The sequence below is a fragment of the Nelumbo lutea genome, chromosome 2, assembly GCF_056320005.1.
Source record: "Nelumbo lutea isolate HS-2025 chromosome 2, American lotus-T2T, whole genome shotgun sequence".
In the NCBI taxonomy this organism is placed as follows: Eukaryota; Viridiplantae; Streptophyta; class Magnoliopsida; order Proteales; family Nelumbonaceae; genus Nelumbo; species Nelumbo lutea.
In genome coordinates, this window is record NC_142685.1 from 57,012,673 (window position 1) to 57,032,319 (window position 19,647).

The 19,647-nt window shown below is 35.5% G+C and overlaps 1 protein-coding gene across 4 annotated transcripts; it reads left to right on the top strand.

Annotated features, from left to right (window-relative positions):
- LOC148870893 (thioredoxin-like 3-2, chloroplastic) lies at positions 1-14,490 on the top strand. 4 transcript variants are annotated; one of them, XR_016107309.1, is made up of 5 exons: positions 1-515; positions 1,001-1,075; positions 1,834-1,900; positions 13,992-14,101; positions 14,177-14,490. XR_016107309.1 is itself a non-coding variant. In XM_088970266.1 (5 exons), exons 1-5 carry the CDS (start codon positions 181-183, stop codon positions 14,279-14,281), a joined length of 600 nt encoding a protein of 199 aa, XP_088826392.1. In that variant the 5' UTR covers positions 1-180; the 3' UTR covers positions 14,282-14,490. The 4 variants fall into 4 exon arrangements, 3 of the variants coding, with proteins under 3 accessions (XP_088826392.1, XP_088826393.1, XP_088826391.1); XM_088970266.1 differs by having other exon boundaries at positions 14,084-14,101; XM_088970267.1 differs by lacking the exon at positions 13,992-14,101 and having other exon boundaries at positions 14,102-14,490.
- Positions 14,491-19,647: the final 5,157 nt, after the last annotated feature.

The following is a 19,647-nucleotide window of genomic DNA, read 5'->3' on the forward strand; positions in this document are numbered from 1 at the left end:
GTGGTAGACTGGTAGGAGATGGGGTCGGTGGAAATGGAGGGGCGGAGGTTGAGATTTACCCGAACCGTGGCTGGTGAGGGTCTTAAATGTTTGTGGGGTGGGTTTGAGAGGAATCTCGGTCTCCCTATAAAACCCAGAGCCTTTTAACCTTGTCTGAAATCTCACCACTTTTTTCTGGGGATGTCTGACGCTCTCCGGTTCTCTCCTTGCGTCCAATCTCTGCAACGAAGAAAACCATGCGAATCCCCATCTGGGCATGTGAGTTTTCTTAATTGCTTCTCCACATTAGAGCCCAGAGCAGCTGCTTTGGTTAGAAGTCCTTTGGGTTTTCCGATTAAGACCAACAACACATTTCAAAGAAACATCATGAAGGCAACTGCTTGGAGCACAGAGGATCCTGTGCAGGACCTCGATGCACCCGTTTCAATCGAACTCCAGCCCATCGTCAGCGAAGCAGAGTTTGACCGGATCATTGCCGAGGCACAACAGCTCGAAGAATCGGTGATTGTTCTTTGGTTCGTTTCTGGGCATTAATTCTCTTTTATTTATTTGGTGTTTCTTCTAACTTGGTGAAGACCTATAATTCAGCTATTGGATTTGGTTAGGCAGAGATTTTAGGGGATTTTCTTGAACGAAAAGAATAATAATAAGTTGGTTTAAATGCTTAAAACTCGGAAGCGTTCGGGAGTTTGTTCAAGCAACATTTTTGGGGGAATACTTGTTAGAAAAACTGTAGAAATTCAATGAAAGAGTCACCTCAGTCAACTTGATTTTTACTTCTGTGTGGAACTTCAAGCTTTTTTCCAAAGCTTGTACTTGTATTTGAACAATTTTTTCAGTAACCCCGTTTTGAGCCTTTCTCAGCCCTGGTGTTACTGTTTATTTGAAATGGCTTCTCATTCAAGGCTGTATGGACATATTTTCATGTTTTTTAGAATAATTCTGTTCTTCTCAAATCTCACACTGAAATGACCTCATGTAAAACTGTATTGACATGTAGGATGGCAAGCTGGTGTCGAAAATGTATATATTTGAAACCCAAGTTGGAAAAATTGGCAGCACATTACCATCCGAGGTTAGACTTTTCAGTTTTCTCTGTTAACCATATTGTGCTTAGACTTGTTAATCTGCTTTTAATTGAAATCTATCCTTTATTAAAACTTCAAAGTAAAAGTCACTATCATCCCCCTTCCAAAGTCACTAGTCTGAAGATTTTTTCCTTTCTAGCAAGCTTTACTGGATTAAGATAGGGGATAGTTTTATTTTATTATGAAGTAACCCAAGATCTTCCTGCAGAAGGCATTGATACCAGATTGCACACTATTTAATGTAGGAGTAAACTCAGTTTTAATTTGCAGTGGCTGATAGCAAAACCATGATGACTTGGTACCAGATTGGCCATTACCACTGCCATATGACCATACAAACAACTGTACCATCTGGGAGATCTCAAAGTGCTAAAGAATTTGATCGGAGATTTATACTCATCTAACAGTGTGATCCATTCCCCTTCAGTTCATTATTTTGACTTATGCCTTGTTCACCATTGAATGGAGTCCAGAATCAAATGGTTAGTGTCATCTAATTATATCAGTTTTAGCATGAAAGATTCACTTAATGGAACCAAACAAAATCCCGGAACCCTCCCATCATAAGTGTCCTACCTATAGGACAGTACGAGGTACTCCAGTTGCCACTGCTCAAATGGGTCATTGGTACACCATCCTTGTAATCTGGTTGGCAGGCACCTTGCAATCCAAATTGTTCTTAAATCTTAAATATGGAATTCTGATCATCTGATTGAGAGTATGTCTGCTACATATCATGATGCAGAATCAGGTTCTACTGTGTTGATGTCAACATCATTCCACACAAGCTTGTCACCCGTGCAGGAATCAATGTAAGATTTTTTAAATGCTTAAAGGCTTACAGGTTTTTTATTTTTAGATTATGTGAACAACCAGCAATAGCGTGGTCTCTTCTATTTTGATTTTATTTACTAACCAGTAATCTAGCTTTCTCATACTCAACTGCATGGACACAGACATGGGGAGTTGAAATCCAACACATGCTAAGGGTCTGACTCAACAATATGAGAAAACATGGACCCATGGAAACATCTATGGAAAAATATATGCTATTAAAATATTTCATTATTTTTTGAGTTTTGCATTATATACCTGCAAAAAAGTATCTAAAACGTTGCCTTTGTTATTAAGTAGCATTTTATACAAAAAATGACATTTATCTTTAAAAAAAAATGTTACATAGAATGTCTTCAAGAATCCATGGAGTGTAAGACCATGCAACACTGGGAGGGACTACCAATCACCCAATCACAAAAAACTAAGGAATAAATACTATTGCTTTCCTATGTCTCTAGTTTCATTTATGTACTATTGATCTAGTTTTCGATTAATTTGAGTGGTGCTAGACTATTATGAAAAATTAAGTAGCTGATTCTTTTTCTGCAAACTTTCTAATGTAGCGCAGCATCAAAGATGAACCAATCTCTCACAAGATAATGGAAAAGACAAATTAAGAGAAGATAGATAGATGAATCAGACCTTTTTTCGTGAATGAAGTATGGAGTCACAAGTCACAACAAACTCAATAAAAGGCATTCAATGGAGTTATATTGTAGAATAAATTTGTGAGCTTCAAATCCAAAGAGAAGAAGCATTGATGTAGCATCGCCTCAAGGATAACGGATCAACCAGTATCTTATAAATAGAGTAGTGAAAAATAGAAAATTAAGAGAAGAAGAGTCACTCCTTTTCCCGATCAAGTATGGAGTCAGACTAAGGAAGAAAAGTTCTTGAGCAATGCACCAAGACAAAAGGAGCCAAGATGCAAATTTTATTCTCAATCTCTTCCACCTTTGACATTATAGACCTTATAGATGGAATGACTTGAAACTAAGTAAAACCCCTACATACTCATCTTTTAGAAACTTGAACTTGTGTAAAGGAAACAATTTCTACACCAATACTTACCCAAATAACCCATCAGCTGACACCAGAATCAGACGAAACATGCAAGTTTGAAACCCTCAAATTTGGGTAGAAAGTCAAGTGGTTAACTTAAGATAACCCTTTGTCTAATTTCAAATTGAGTCCCAAATGGCTTATGTATATAACCTTTGAATCCTTTGCATCATTCTCTCTTGGTTTAGGGAAAAAGGAAAAAAAAAAAAAAAGAAAACTCATCTTGGAGTTTTAAAATAGGATAAAAATTCACTCCACCCTTTTGAAGAATTAATCGTGATCCTAAAAATCCTGCAAATGCATTAATAGCTTTGCGTTGTACCATAATGGGGGCGTCTTGTATAAAATTAAGAGCACATCTTCAAATTAATGCTTTCTTAAGAGATGCCTCCAAGGAGCTTATTTTCTGATTTCTTTCACCCCTTCAAGAGAATTGTCATGTCAAGAGAAAGCTGTAAATCAACAAGTTGAGAGATACAATCTCTTTCTTGAATTTGTAAATCAACAACCCTTCGTTGGCACACACATATTTGTTTGGAATTTCTTCAACTGTTTCATGACCTTAGATTCTTCCAGAAAATCTCCACTTGATACAGAAGACAAAGAATCAAAGTTAGAAATTTCCAAGTTTTTATGTAATTTTGGACAGTAGGGATGTTTTGATCATTCTACATGTTATTTGTAGGGTCTTGATTTGTCTAATCATAGTTAGTTTGTGCTTGTTTTCAGGCCATTTGTTAAGTCATTTAGGCTTAGTTTGGAAAGCGTACAAATACAAATATGTAGAATGCAAAACCTTGTATTTTGTATGTATTTGCGTTATACATATTTGTATTTGTACTCAGATTTTGTTGAAAGATTGTATTTGTACTCAGTTGGAAATTAGTATTGTAAATCTAGGGTTTGTATGAGAAAGAAAGAAGGAAAGAGAGAAAGGAGAAGAAGAGGAATGTGTCTAGTGGTGTGTTTTTTGTTACTGTTCACACCCTCAAAAGACACTTTATATTTTGAAACAAGAAATTATAAAGATGCCCCTACTTGTGCGCCCAAATACAAAAAGAGTACAAAGGGAAGAGGTAAAGACTAAAAACACCCTTACCTAAACTTTCTCAACACTCCCCTTCAAGCTGAGCATATATGTCAATCATGCCTAGGTTGGCAAGGTTCTTAGCAAACTTTGGGTGGTGAACACTTTTGGTGAGGCAATCGGCTAGTTGATCTTCCAATCTTACAAAAGGAAGGCAAATATTTTCACTAGCAATTTTTTCTCTAATAAAGTGTTTGTCCACCTCAATATGCTTTGTACGATCATGTTGAACGGAATTGTGGGCAATGTTTATGGCTGCTTGATTGTCACAATATAGTCTCATTGGGATATCCACTTGGATGCCCATCTAAGCCAATAAGGTCTTCAACCAGAGTAGTTCAGACACTCCATGAGCCATTGTTCTATATTCTACCTCAGCACTAGAATGAGCAACCATAGATTATTTCTTACTTCTCCATGAAACCACATTGCCTCCAACTAATGCACAATAACCAGATGTTGATCTTCTATCATCAATGGACCCTGCCCAATCTGCATCTATATAAGCTTCAATCTTTAGATGGTTGTGGTTGGAATACAACATCCCTTTACTAGGGCATCCTTTCAAATAGGATAAAATTCTATGAATTTCCTGCATATGAGATGTCCTAGGTTCGTGCATATATTGGCTAACCACTCCAACAACATAGGATATGTCAGGTCTAGTCAAACAGAGATACAAAAGGTGACCCACCAATCTCTGATATACTCCTCTGTCTGGAAGAGCTTCTTCTTTAGTAGCACTCAACTTGTGGTTGGGATCAATTGGAGTTTCTGCAAGTTTATACCCTAATTTTCCAATTTCATGAAGCAAGTCAAGTACATATTTCCTTTGTGACAGAAAAATTCCCTTTTTAGTTCTTGCAACTTCAATGCCAAGAAAGTATCGGAGATCACCAAGGTCTTTAATCTCAAATTTAGAAGCAAGGAAGGACTTTAACTAGGAGATGCATGTGATATCGTCACCTGTCACAACAATGTCATCAACATATACTATCAACATTGTTACTCTACTATCAACTCTTCTAATGAATAAAGTGTGGTTTGCCTGAGATTGAGAAAACCCAATCTTTAAGATAGCATTTTTGAACTTGTCAAACCAAGCTCTAGGAGATTGCTTGAGCCAATACAAGGATTTCTTCAAGCGACAAACTTTTCCTTCACTGTTAGGAAAGCTCACCCCAGGTGGTATGTCCATATACACTTCCTCTTGTAAGTCCCCATTGAGAAAGGCATTCTTCACATCCATTTGATATAAAGACTAAGAGTAATGGGCAACAAGAGACATGATTACACAAATAGATTTCATTTTAGCAACTAGAGCAAAGGTTTCTGGATAATCAATGCCATAAGTTTGTGTGTATCCTTTGGCTACAAGCCGAGCTTTGTAACTCTCAATTGAACTATTTGCCTCGTGCTTAATAGTGTAGACCCACTTACACCCAACCAGAGTCTTATCCTTAGGACAAGGAACAACCTCCCAAGTCTGGTTCTTTATTAGGGCCTCCATCTCTTGTTTCATAGCTTTCTTCCAATGAGGGGACTGCATTGCCTCTGCAACCACTACATGGGTTGGAAACAGAAGAAATGGCAAAAATATAGGCATAATAGGAAGGTGAGAGAGCATCATAAGACACATAGTTAGTAATAGGGTACTTGCTACATATCCTCTTCCCTTCTCGAATGGCAATAAGAAGATCAAGGTCAGGATCAGTAATAGAATTATCAAGAGGTTCAAGATCACCCGAGTCTGGGAGATCAAAATGTGATGGACATTCTACTTCAGGAGCCACCCTCTTATTGTGCCTGATGAAAAACTGCTACCAGGACCAAGGTCGATACATAGGAGGAGGAGAAGCAATACCTTCATTACAGGGAAGAGAGGGAGGAGAAGGAGGAACAGAAGAGAAAGGGACAGGAAGGCAGAAGGGAGTTCGATCTTCACTTGCATTCTCCCCTTGAAGAGAACGACGGGATGACTGGAAAAAAGATGACTCCAAAAAGGTAACATCCTTAGAGACATATCTCTTGTTAGAGAGAGCATCAAAGCATCTATAGCCTTTTTGGACAGGAGAGTAATTGAGGAAGACACATTTAACCAACAACAAACTTAAGCTGAGAAGGACTCATATCATGAACAAAACAAACAAATCAAAGATTTTAAGAGGGATATTGAAAAGAGGTTCATCAAGAAAGAGAAGTTGATGAGGAGACTAAAGATTAAGTGTCCTTGAAGGAAGTCTATCGATGAGATACACAGATGTCTCAACAGCATCACCATAGAAATGCCGAAACATGTGAGAACATGATTCTAGAATAGTAAACCTCATGAAACTTTAACCACATGCCTATTCTTCCTTTCAGCTACCCCATTTTGTTGTGGAGTATGACTACATAAGCTCTAGTGAATAATGCCTCGATCTTCAAGAAATCTATGCAAATGATGTTCAAAGTATTCATTGGCATTGTTAGATCTTATTATCTTAACTGTTTCTCAAACTGTGTCTCTACCATATTTATGAAGTTCTGAACCACCATATGAACTTCATCTCGACTTTTCATCAAGTAGAGCCATGTATACCGATTGTAGTTATCAATGAAGAGGATGGAGTATTTATACCCACCCATGGAAGGGATAGCATATGGGCCCCAAACATTAGTATGAATCAAATGAAAAGCAACATTACTTCTTTTTCTATTCGCAAAATATGTGGTTCTACATTGTTTTGATAGATGACAAATTTCACATTCAAAGTTCAACTTTGACACTGAGTCAAATAATTTTGAAAACAAAAGTTTTACAGAATTGAAAGACATATGACCAAGATGATAATGCCATGATTTCAAAACTCATTTTCTCATTTGAACAAGACTTAGTATGGCTCGATAATCCATGCTCTGAAGGTCCATCAAAGAGGTAGACTCCATCAGTTTCATGCCCACTTCTAATCATCTTCCTCATGCTCAGGTCTTGAAAAACACAATGGGTAGGAAAAAAGGTCATTGAGCAATTATGGGATTTTGTAAGAGAACTAACAAACAACAAACTCTTATGTAATTGGGGCACATGAAGAACCGATTCAAGAGAAAGGCTATGAGTGAGTTTGTATTCACCCTAACCCGAAATAGGGGTCTGAGATCCATTAGCAACAGTAATCTTGCCCTTCCCTAGGGTTAACTTATATGTGGTAAATTGTGAAGTCATACCAGTCATATGGGCACTGGCCTCGGAGTTTACAATCCAAGTACTAAAAGATGTGGAACAAGCAAGTGCAGTACCTGTCTTAGCATATGAACTAGATGGATTACTAAGTCCAGAACCAGACAAGGAGGATGTACCACCTTTTTCTAGCTGAGCAGTATATTCCCAAGTTTGTCCATTACATCAAAGGAGTTAGGAACATTAGAAGGTTGAGCATCATTACCAACTGTAGCCAAGTGAGCATTTTCCTTCCTCCCGGTTTTGTATTTTTCTAGTTTTAAGGGAGGATTGAGCTTCCAACACTTTTCCTTAGTATGTCTTGGCTTCTTGCAATAATCACAAACCACATCCTCAGCCTTCTCAATAACAGGGTGCTTACTAGTATTTTGCTTGGATCGAGATGACATAAAGGCAGAGTGATCAATCATAGGAGGTTGCATCATGGCTGTCCTTCTACTCTCTTCCCCTTGTACAAGGGAGTACGTAGAAGCAAGAGTGGCAATGCCTTTACTAAAAATATGTTGCTTAGTAAAATCAAACTTTGAATTCAAGCCAACCAAGAAATCAAAGACTCTATTCTCCTCTATATAATTTCGATATTGCTCACCATCTTCAGGGTCCTTCCATACAAGAGTCTTCAAGTGATCCATTTCTTCCTAAATAGACTATAGAGAAGAGAAATACATGGCCACAAATCTTTCCCCTTGATGCATACTGCAAGCTTCCCTCTGAAGCTAGTACACTCTAGCAGTATTGTTAATTTGGGAATAAGTGGCAACAACTCTGTCCCAAATATCTTTGGCCGTTGGAAGAAACATGTAGTTTCAGTCAATATGAGGTTACATTGTGCAAATCAACCATGACATTACAAGGGAGTTATCCTATTCCCACTTTGCATATTTCAGATCTTCTAGATTTGGCTTCACCTCCTTATCCCTGTTTACTTCTCCTAGTGATGGTAAGTTTAGCAGATTGGGACCACTCTAAAAAGTTGGTTCCATCAAGATTAACAGTAGTTATCATACCATTAGAAATGCCTCCACTTCTCAAGAATACACTGGAAACCATATGTACATCCTTCTAAAAGGGCCCTCCAATACTTAACCACAGCTAAGGACCCAAGAAACTAGGCCACCACATGGTTGAGAGGCAAAAAAAAGCCAAAAAACTAAGTTGGCGCCTAAAATAGAGGGAGAAGAAAATCTACCAAAATTGTCTAGGGCTTAGGAAAATATGGGACCACTTCCCGTTGCTCCCAAGGTAAAAAACGACCTGAATGGTCTAGGTTTTTCAGCAGAAAAACTGATTAAACAAAGTGTATAGGGCTCGACATCAGATCTGGATTTTTTGCGATTTTCTGCTTGAAAAATCTACTAAAAATCATAGAAGCTTCGAACAAAGACAAGAGTCATACCAAAAATCTTCTAAAACCAGGGCGAATCAAACCATATATGATTCATGTATTGCCGCCGGCACCTGTATGATCCGGCAGCGGTTTGACGTCAGCAGTTCATCTCGTGTAAGAGAGTCAGCAAGAAAGGTATTCCCAAGTGCCTTTACCTGCTCTGATACCAAGTTGGAAAGTAGTGTTGTAAATCTAGGGTTTGTATGGGAAATAAAGAAAGAAAGAAAGAGAGAAAGGAGAAGAAGAAGAGGAATTTGTCGGGTGGTGTTTTTTTTGTTACTGTTCACAGCCTCAAAAGGCATTTTATAAGTTTATATTTTGAAACAAGAAATTACAAAGAGGCCCCTATTTGGGTGCCCATATACAAAAAGAGTACAAAGGGAAGAGGTAAAGACTAAAAACACCCTTGCCTAAACTTTCTCAACATACTCTTTCCAAATTGAGCCTTAGGAGTTATTCTCTTGTGATAGTGGCAATTCTATAATTTCCATTTCCTAGTTCTAGTAGAACTGGCCACCCCTATGTAAAGTGCAAAAACGTGGAGTCTGGAGAAGATGTTGGAATAAAGAACATTTTGGGAGAATTGAGGAGAGGAAACTATATGTAACTTTCCAAATAGAGCAGCTGGATATTAAAGAGGGCCATGGGCTGTTAAGTGTTAAGAGAAGAAGATAGTGTTGAGATGATCTCTGAAAAAAAAGGCAAAATGGGGTTTACTATGGAAGGACTGGATTGGCCTAGGCTGAACACTGATTTGGCAAGATTGTTGTAAAAGGATTTTGACGTGGAGGAGATTAGGGGAGCAGTTTTCTCAACGAGCAATTTTTGGGAGATTATTAAATCAGACCTGTGGGCAATTTTTGAAGAATTTGCGGGGGAACATTACATCAGTATAAGAATTAATTCTACTTTTTTGGCCTTGACTCCTAAGAAGGGAGATGCTATTCAATTGAAAGACTTTAGACCTATCAGCCTGGTGAGTAGCATTTATAAAATTTTGGCCAAAGTGTTATCCCAATGTTAAAATTAGTTATTCCCGATTTGATAAGCCACCCCAATGGGTGTTCATTCAAGGTAGGCAGATCACAAATCAAATTTTGATAGCTAATGAGTGTGTGGAAGATTTCAAAAGAGGGGGAGAGAAAGGCTTTGTGTGCAAACTAGATTTGGAGAAAGCCTATGACTTGGTTGATTGGTCCTTATCGGATTTATTGAGAAAGGTTAGGTTTGGAGAAAGGTGGTGTGGTTGGATTGAAGGGTGTTTGAAGACGCCCCATTGTTCGGTTATAGTTAATGGAGTGGTTAGAGATTTCTTTCCATCCACTAGAAGATTGAGGCAAGGGGACTCCCTCTCTCCTTTTTTATTTATTCTGGTAGCTGAGGTGTTAAATAGACTTTTATCAAGAGCTGATAGCCTGGGTCCTTTTAGAGGATGGAGGGTAGGGAGAGAGAGTACAGTTGTTACACATTTGCAGTTTGCTGATGATACGATCATATTTTGTGAAAGTAGGGATCCTCAAAAGGCAAGGAAATTGAAGCAAATGATAAAATTGTTTGAATTTATTTCCAAATTGAAGATTAACTTGGAAAGAGTTGTGTGGTGGGGTTGAATTTAGAGGAAGAGGAGATAGATGGGGTAGTAGAGACCTTAGGGTGTCCTACTAACTAGTCGTTGAAATACCTAGGGATTCCCTTAGGAGCTAACCCACGGGAATGAAGTTTTTGGAGTCCAATTGTCGAAAGTTATGCCAATAAACTGTCAGCCTGGAAGAGGAATTATGTCTCCTTAGGGGGTCGAATTACCTTGATAAAATCTACCCTAGTTAACCTCCCAGTTTACTTCTTATCTATCTTTAAGATGCCACAAGGGAGGTATTGAAAGTAGAAAAGATAATGAGAGATTTTTTATGGGAACTAGGGGAAGGAAGAAAAGATCATTTGGTGAGATGGGATGTAGTTTGCCAAAGTAAGGAACAAGGGGGTTGGGATTAGGCAACCTAGGGAAGAAGAAGGCTGCATTGCTAGGTAAATGGTTGTGGAGATGGCCTTTAGAGAGGGAGAGACTTTGTCATAAGGTAATAGGAAGTATTAACGGGCGTGTAGGTAATGGTTAGGATGCTGGTGTTTCTTGACATGCCACTTTGAACTCTCCGTGGAAGGCTATTAGTGGGATTCTTACAAACTTCTTGAGCCTCACCAAGTATGATGTGTGTATAGGATATAAGGTTTTGTTCTGTGAGGACCTCTGGATCTGTAATTCCACTGTCAATGACCTTTTTCCCTACCTGTATTCTTTTTCCCTTTTCTAAGTTGAACCCATTCAGAGGTTTGTCCCTTTCCATTGTTCTAGTTTAAGTTGGAACCTGGGCTTTAGAAGAGACCTGAGGGATTCAGAGCTTGACAAGGCTGCTTTGCTTATCAAAACCCTTTAACCTGTTTGTTTGGATCTTTCTAAACTTGACACTTGTATTTAGACCCCTACCCTCTAAAGTTGGTTCTCCTATGCTTCTTTTTTCTCTAGCCTTTGTTCTATCCCTAACCCTCAGCCTTCTTTTGCAAGGAAATCTGGTCCAATCCTATTCCCCCTAAAGTGGAGCCCTATGCTGGGAAGTTTCTCTTGGGAAGTTAAAACACATTGGATAACCTGCAAAACAAAAAAAACCTAACCTTAGCATTTCACCAAATTGGTGTTTCCTTTGCAAAACTAATGGAGAAAGATGTTACCATCCACTAATCTCTTGTCCTTTTGTTGTAGGGTTGTGGGAAAAGATCTTTGGTCTTTTTTATTGCAGGTGGACAGCAGAACCTCTACAGATTGGTGGTCTATTCAACCTGTCTACCTTCAGGTGCCCTAAGAGAAGGGGGAGAGTGTTGTGGAGATGTGTTAGGGCTGCTCTGGTTTGGACAGTTTGGGAGGAAAGAAATGATAGGATTTTTAATGACAAAGAGAGGGATGCAGATAATGTATGGGACTGCATTTTGAACAGGGCTATCAATTGGGCTAAAGCTTCAAATTTGCTTTCACAATTCTCCTTTGATGACATTTGGAGAAACTGAGGACTGGTAGCTAATTCTTCCTCAGCTAAGAACAAGCCTATAGCAGTCTGGAAGCTCCCTAAAGAAGGCTTCATCAAGGTGAACTTTGATGGCAGTTGCTTTGGTAATCTGGGGCCTTCTGGAGTGGAAGGGGTTTTTAGGAACGCAGAGGCTCAGATTGTTGCGCTATTTTCTGGCCCAATTGGAGTGGAGGATGCGGTTAAGGCAGAAGTTCAAGCAGTTTTACAGGGAGCACAGCTTGCTAGAGAACTTAACTTTGGGAACTGCTGATAGAGGGTGACTCTAAACTGGTCACTGGATGGCTGAAGGAGCCAGAGTCTGTAGCCTGGTCCTTTAGGGGGTGATGAGAAGATTCAAGTGGTTAACCTCCAATGTAGCAGTGAGAGTTCAGTGGGAGAGGAGATCGGCTAATGGGCCGGCAGATTCTCTAGCTAAGCAAGGGGTGTTCAGGGACAACGTATTTTGGGCTCAATTGTAATTTTGTTTTCCAGGCTGTATCCACTGATAATTTCTAGTTATTTTTAATGAAATTCAATTTATCACTTATCAAAAAAACATATTTGAGTAATTTTCTCCATATTGTGCTTGTGTTGAGTGATTCCCAATTCCTTGGAAAGATTCTAGGCACCCCATTAAGTGATTCTAGGTTTTCTTTCTCTTCTTTGTTATCGGTGTTTTCTCTCTCTTCTATCTCCATTCTCTAATTCTGCAAACAATCATTACAGTCATCAAAAGCTCTAAGTTCTGCATAAAAAGAGTACATTCGCAAAGGTCTAAAACTGATCCGAGTGCATTTTCTTCAAAGTTTACCTCAAAATCCAAAATGTTCCTGTTCTAACAGTTGCTATCCTTTGAGCCAAACCATATCTGATTGCTCTCATACCTAGATGCCCCTATGTACCTTTGTAACATTTTATCATATCAAATATCATCCAAAATTCTACCTAGAACCCTAGATTCCATATTTTCTAAGTTTTCTCCCAATCCCAGTATTTTTGTCCTTTAGGGGGCGTTCTTTTTTGGGATTTTGAGGGGGGGGAAAGTTGGTCAATGGGATTTTGGTTCCCATTGACCAAGAATCCCATGTTCCTTTTTCAGATTTATGTGGGGAGTAGGGAAGGTTTATCCATCTCCTAGGTGGGTAAATAACTTTCCCACTTGAGGGGAAAGTTGCAACACTTGAATGGGACAAAAATGCCCCTTTTAATAATGGATTTTTATGGCTAACATGGTCAATGCCTTATTTACCTGGGCTGGCACCGGCCCGTGCAAAGTGCGGGCCATGCTTCCCTCCTTTGGGATACTTTGGGGGGTCGGCCCGGCATGGCCCATGGCCCAAGCCCACACGGGGCCGGTGTCATGCCATGGGCCAATCTGGGCCGTGGACCGGGCCAAGCCATGTTTTTTTTTAATTTTGAAAAAAATAATGAAAATTTTAACATAAATTAAAAATAGACAAAAAATTAAAAAAGATCTTAAAATTTTATTTTATATGAATTTTGATGTATACAATTGTTTTTTACATGCAATAATAAAATGAAATAATATAATAAAATTGAAAATAAAATTATATATATATATATATATATATGGGTCGTGCTGGGCCAGGCCGGGCTGGCACATGGGCCGTGGGTGGCATGGCCCGCTCGGTCATGTCGTGCTTTACACCTATATCATTGGCCCATGCTACTATCTTATGATCTACTCTCATTATTAGTTCAGCAACAGGGAATAGCACAGTGCAATGTCTATCTCATTATGTGAGCACATACAAACAGAAAAAGTTGCAACTCTAAACCCCAAAATACTCTACACAAGTTCTTGTTGATTGGTCAACCTCAAAAGGTCCCATATTATGTGAAAGGTTTAGATTAAATGTCATCCTCCACATTACTGAAAGTGTTTCCCTGTAGAAACAACTATTACAGGTTCCATGCATCTGGATATTTTCATCCTTGTTGCCAAACCAATAGGAATTTTATGTAGGTATTCTACTATTCTTTTTCCATTGGTCCTATATGGTAAGTATGGTATTGTTCCTTGTTGCTCTTAGTTTCATCCTTAAAATCGAATTTTATGAAGCATTATTTATTTCATCTGTAGTATACTAGTATGTGACATATTGTTGATTAGTAGATCAGTGTGCAGAACAGGTTTACTTGGAAATCTCCCTCTTCATTGGGCACTTATTGCTTGCTCTTTCTCTTTGAACTGAGAATATTAGCTATTCAATGATTCTTTCTTTAATCTCAGAACACTTCAGCTGCCTTGAAGTTCAACAATCATTTTAGTTGACATTTATTATGTGTTTTCATGTTTGTCAAATTTGGGGTTCCCTAAACCAGAAGATGCCAACTATACAGGTAAAGTGGCAGAACTCTTGTTGGTTGTGTCCAATATTTTCTTCTTTGTCCTGAAAGTGACAGAACTCAATGCAGCTGTGGAAGGATGGCAAGAAGCAGGCTGAGGTTATTGGAGGCCACAAAGCACATTTGGTGGTTAATGAGGTTCATGATATGATCAATAATGAGCCTTCCATATGAGTTTTCTTGTTGAATTGACTTCTTTTCCTTGGTATATTTTTTTTTTGTCAACATCTTTACTTGTATATATATATCCATTCCATGGCCTACCCTTTAAATCTGTTTTATGTACAATATAATAGAAGGATAAAAAAATTCAAGGGATAAATACTTAAACCTTCGATCTCTTTTTTGACAAATACTAGAACCTTCCTTGCCTTTCACCTCAATGCTTATACTTCACTGTATTGGAAGTTTATTTTTTTATTTTTTTTTATCAATAGCAATGATTTCACTGTATTAGAAGTTAGAACATCAATTTCTTTAATCTCAAGTATTCTTCTTCTTCTTATTTACCTTTACTTGGGTAGTAGTTTCTTCAAGCTCAATGTCTCCCATATCCCTTTTTTCCTAAAGATAAGAAACACATATTGGACATTAAGATGTGGTCAGAGGTGAGTTGTTGCCATTTATTGGGACTGCACATTGGTTGAGTTGAGAGTCAACTTTTGACAATTTGTTTTGAATATCACCAACCATAATCAGAGATGACCATTGAGGCACATTCACTGATCGAGTGGTCTTAGGTCTTCCAAGTGCCAACGTAACCATCTACCCTATAAGCAAAGATAATGTATATGGGTTTCTAATAAGATCCAACCAAGCTTACCGTTCAGAGGTAGCATTTGCATCCAATCTGGGTAGAGCTGGGCAAGGGTAGAATCCTTAGAAACGCATCGCCCGTTGATTATTGGCTTACAATAAGGGCTGCCAACATAGTCTAGAATCTGAAAATTCCATATGTTAATAGTTAATACAATCATAAGCCTTGGTGATGCGTTTGTTCTTCACCATCTTCTTGCAGAAAACTTGAACCACCTCCACCATTGATGACCTCACTGGGCTCTTACTGGTGGATCCTGGGATGGAATTATGAATTCATTTGTACCAACTGGATTTATTTAGCAGACCTCCATCTGCCAAACCAAGGTGGGAGTGGGAACGTGATTCAATGAGAATACAACCAGTCAGACCTGCAAGGATAACTGGGGGAGGTTCAGGAACTCGGGAAGATGATTCAATTGTTGAGTTTTGCACTAATCGGGTTTAGAATTGTGAGATCCTGTAACTTGCGAATGGATGAGAAGTGGGTTCGACTATGATATGGAAAAGATATGATATCTGAAAATTTTTTGACCAATCAACTAGTATCATAAATGTGGTAGCCAATCAGGTGTTTATTTATCAATATTCATGGGGGGTTTTGATTGGTCAAAACTCTTTCAATATCATATCTTTTCTGCATCATAAATTGCTCAGAGGAAAAAAGCATGTCCATCTTTTGCATTAATCTCTGAGGGTACATTTGGTTCACTAATGGGGATCTGGAATCTATCCAACTGTTTGGTGGGGTGGCATCGGAATTCCATTCTCATTCCACCAGGAATGGCCATTCCCTCCCCCTTCCCTTGGGAATGAAAATCCATGCATGCTAACTGATTAATTTATGTCTGAACCAAACAGGTGGGGGTAGACCATTTCAAATCCGATTCCGTTTTCAACTGCAAACCAAACAAACACTTGGATTTTGAATGCTTTGGAGGAGGAATAGTCCTGTATTTGACTTGTTAGAAGATCCAAATATTCAAACAGCAATCTTTTCAGCAATGGAAAAAAAGTACAAACTCTACCCCAGAAAGTTCATTTCCACTAGACCTGGCAATTGGGTTGGGTGGGTCAGGTTCGGGTTGGGTCAAGATGCTTTGGATTGATTTTGGGTCGGGTTGGATTATCAAATGTTAGACCCTAACCCTAAATGTTCGGGTTAGGGTTGACCCATGGGTCAATTCAGGTCATCCCAAAAAATAAATGAAATTTAAAAAAGTAAAGAAAAACTACATGAACAATACAAAAATTAAAGGAATTAACCTTAAAATTCTGAATATAAAATTAAAAAAAAACTTGAACATTTAACAGTTTAAAGAGTAAAGATTAAATAGAAAAAAATAAATAAAGAGTGAAAACTTATAACAATGCATAAATAGTCACAATTAGACTTGACAATCGGGTCAGCGAATTGACCCATAACCCAACCCAGTTTTTCCGGGTCGGATCAGACGGATCATTCTCACATTCAGGTAGCTAAATATGTATTTTTGGGTTGTCAACTTTTTGCCGGGTCTAATTTCCACCCATAACCAGCACTTATATCTTAATTATGTAATGCGGATGCATGCTTGGCTTCACGTTTACACCATCATCATACCAGGCAAAATAATACTTTCTTCGTTCCTCGCTCTACTCGTCTCTTTTGAACATCCTATCCTGCTCGGCTAGTTTATGTAAATCTAATACCTGCTTTGGGATTCCTCCAATTGAAGAATTTGTTATTTATTCTCAGTACAAAAGTACAAATAGAAATATGTAGGGTGCAAAGCCTTTGCATTTTGTATGCATTTATTTGTACTGTACAAGTGTACATATTTGTACAAATACCAATATGTAGAAAGCAACATCTTGTATTTTTGTATGTATTTATATTGTATATATTTGTATTTTTAATCTTTTCAAAGTGAGCCTAAATAGTATAAATACAAATATGTACAATACAAATACATACAAAATATAAGGTTTTGCACTTTACATTTTTGTTTTATTGTATTTGTACTCCTTCCAAGGCTCAGTTTGAAAATAATATAAATACAAATATGTACAATGTAAACACATACAAAAATAATACAAAATACAAGATTTTGCACCCGACATATTTGTATTTGTGCTCTTTCCAAACTGAGCCTAAGGTGTACAAATACATCTATATATATAATAAAATTGGACGTGTCGTGCCAGCATGTCTCTCCTTTGAGATAAGCTATTTATCTATTTTCCCTATTTTTTTGTATTTTTTTGTTTAATATATATATATATATATATATATATATATATATATATATATAAGAGAGAGAGAGAGAGAGAGAGAGAGAGAGAGAGAGAGAGAGTAATAATATAAATAGGTTGATGTTAAACAATAAAAAATTATTAATTTAAAAATCAATTAAACTTTCACTTAAAATAAATATTAACAAAACTTAGTAAATATTAAAAATGTGTTTCAATTCCACTTAAAAATAAAACTCAATAAATGCTAATAAAAATAAGAAATTATAAAAATATTAATTCATAGTTTTAATAATGTTATTAGATAACTTTGTATCAATGCATTTTTAATTAATTAATAATTTTTATGAGTTAAGGCCTTTATTGTGCACAATGATCTCATTAAAAAAAATAAAAATTTAAAATACAAAACTCAGTATTTTATTACAAAAATTATTGAATAATAATGAAAAAATACAAACAATTAATTAAAAATCCAGAAAATTCTGAAAAAACAAAACGTAATTAAAATACTGAAAATGATTAAAAAGTATTGAAAATTAACAGTAAGTTATATTAAAAAGGGTATTAACAAAAAAAGTATTAAAAAGTACAATTAATAATATTTTATTATTAACATACCAAAAATTATTAAAAAAATACCCAAGCCAGAAATTATTAAAAAAATATTGAAAATTAACTGCACTTTTGTTAACTATGGTATTTATTTAGTTATTTATGTTATTTTTGAAAGCAAATGCAAGCTAATTTCATAGTGAATAATATGCAAAAGTAAATGCTGAAAATACTGAAAATTCTTGAAAAAACCATATGCAAAAATTACTGAATAATAATGAAAAAATACCAAAAATTAATTAAAAATCCGAAAATTCTGAAAAACCTAAAACTTAATTAAAATACAAAAAAAAAAATTAAAAACTAAATTAATTGTAATTTATTGCAAAAAATACTGAATAATAATGAAAAAATAATCTATTTTAATTATTTATGGAATATAATTAACAATAATTATTTTTAAACTGTAATTAACAGCAATTATAATTTAAGCTATAAATAGCAGAAAATTACATTTAATTACCAAAAAATTACTGTATTTTATATAAATACAGTAATTTAATAATTACAATATTTTGATAATCATAGTATTTTTAATAATTAATAGTATTTTGATAAATTCAATTTTTATTAAAAACAGTATTAATAACTACATTAATAAATAATGTATTTATTAATTAACAGTAAATTAATAATTACGGTAATTTTAATAATTAGCAGTATTTTAACAAATACAGTATTTAATAATATTAAAAGTATTTAGTTAATTAGCCATATATTCAATAAATATAATATTTTAATAATTATAGTATTTTTAATACTTACAGCATTTTAATACTTACAATATTTTAATAATACATTATTCAATAAATATAATATTTTAATACTTACAATTATTTATTAATAAATTATTTATTCAAAACAGTAGTTTTTTCAGCATTAATAATAATTATAGTATTTTTTAAATAGTTAACAGTATTATTAAAATATTTTACTCATTAATAAATACAATATTAAAATGGTCCTGGTTTGTCTAGAAATCTATAACGTGCAATCTATATATAATTTGAAGCCTAATAACTATAATTAATAAAATTACTAAAGTTAAAAAAATATTAAAATTTAGCAAGTTTTTATCTAGAAATTATTAAAATTTATGAAATTAATAAAAACTATTTAGTATTTCATAAATTAAAAAAACTTAAATATAATTTAATAGGATAATTAAAATAAATATAAAAAAGTAAAAGATTTTGAAAAATAAAAGTTAAACCATTTGCATAAGGTCATAAGACTCCTTCTACATAGGGATGATTATTTATTACTTAGCTCAACCTTGCGCTCAAGCAAATATTTTCTTTTAAGCTAGGTCTACCTTAGATCTACACCAAACCCAAGTATAAATTATTGATAGAATAATTAAATTTTAATAGGTTTTATTAGGGCTGAGCACCATTCCTTTAAAACCGAAAACCAAACCAAAAATTTTGGTTTTTTTTTTTTTTCAGTTTAGTTTTTTTGATTTTTGGTTAAATAAATTTTCAGTTTTAGTTTTTAGAATTAGAAATTCGGTTAACCAAATTAACCGAACTTTCTATTATCATATGTAATATATAATATGAAAGATATAATATATAGTGTGTAACATATAATATATAATATATTATACATATTAATATATAATATAATGAAATTTGATTTCATAATATATATTATATGTTGTAATATATATGATAGAGTATAAATTATTAAATTCAATTTTATCCAAAATAACCAAAATTTTCAATTTCAATTTCAATTTTTATTTTTAAGTTCAATTTTTAAAATTTCAGTTTATTTGGTCCGATTTTTAACCGAATAAACTGAGTGCTCACCCCTAGGTTTCATCTAGCAACTATTAAAAATTAGTATTGATAGGATAATTAAAGTTAATA

Bases quoted from the DNA above. Each gene is read 5' to 3' on its own strand.
- LOC148870893 (XM_088970265.1), top strand. From the start codon at position 181: ATGTCTGACGCTCTCCGGTTCTCTCCTTGCGTCCAATCTCTGCAACGA. The intron at 516-1,000 runs GTTCGTTTCTGG...ATTGACATGTAG, and splicing joins GAATCGGTGATTGTTCTTTG to GATGGCAAGCTGGTGTCGAA. The intron at 1,076-1,833 runs GTTAGACTTTTC...ATCATGATGCAG, and splicing joins GCAGCACATTACCATCCGAG to AATCAGGTTCTACTGTGTTG.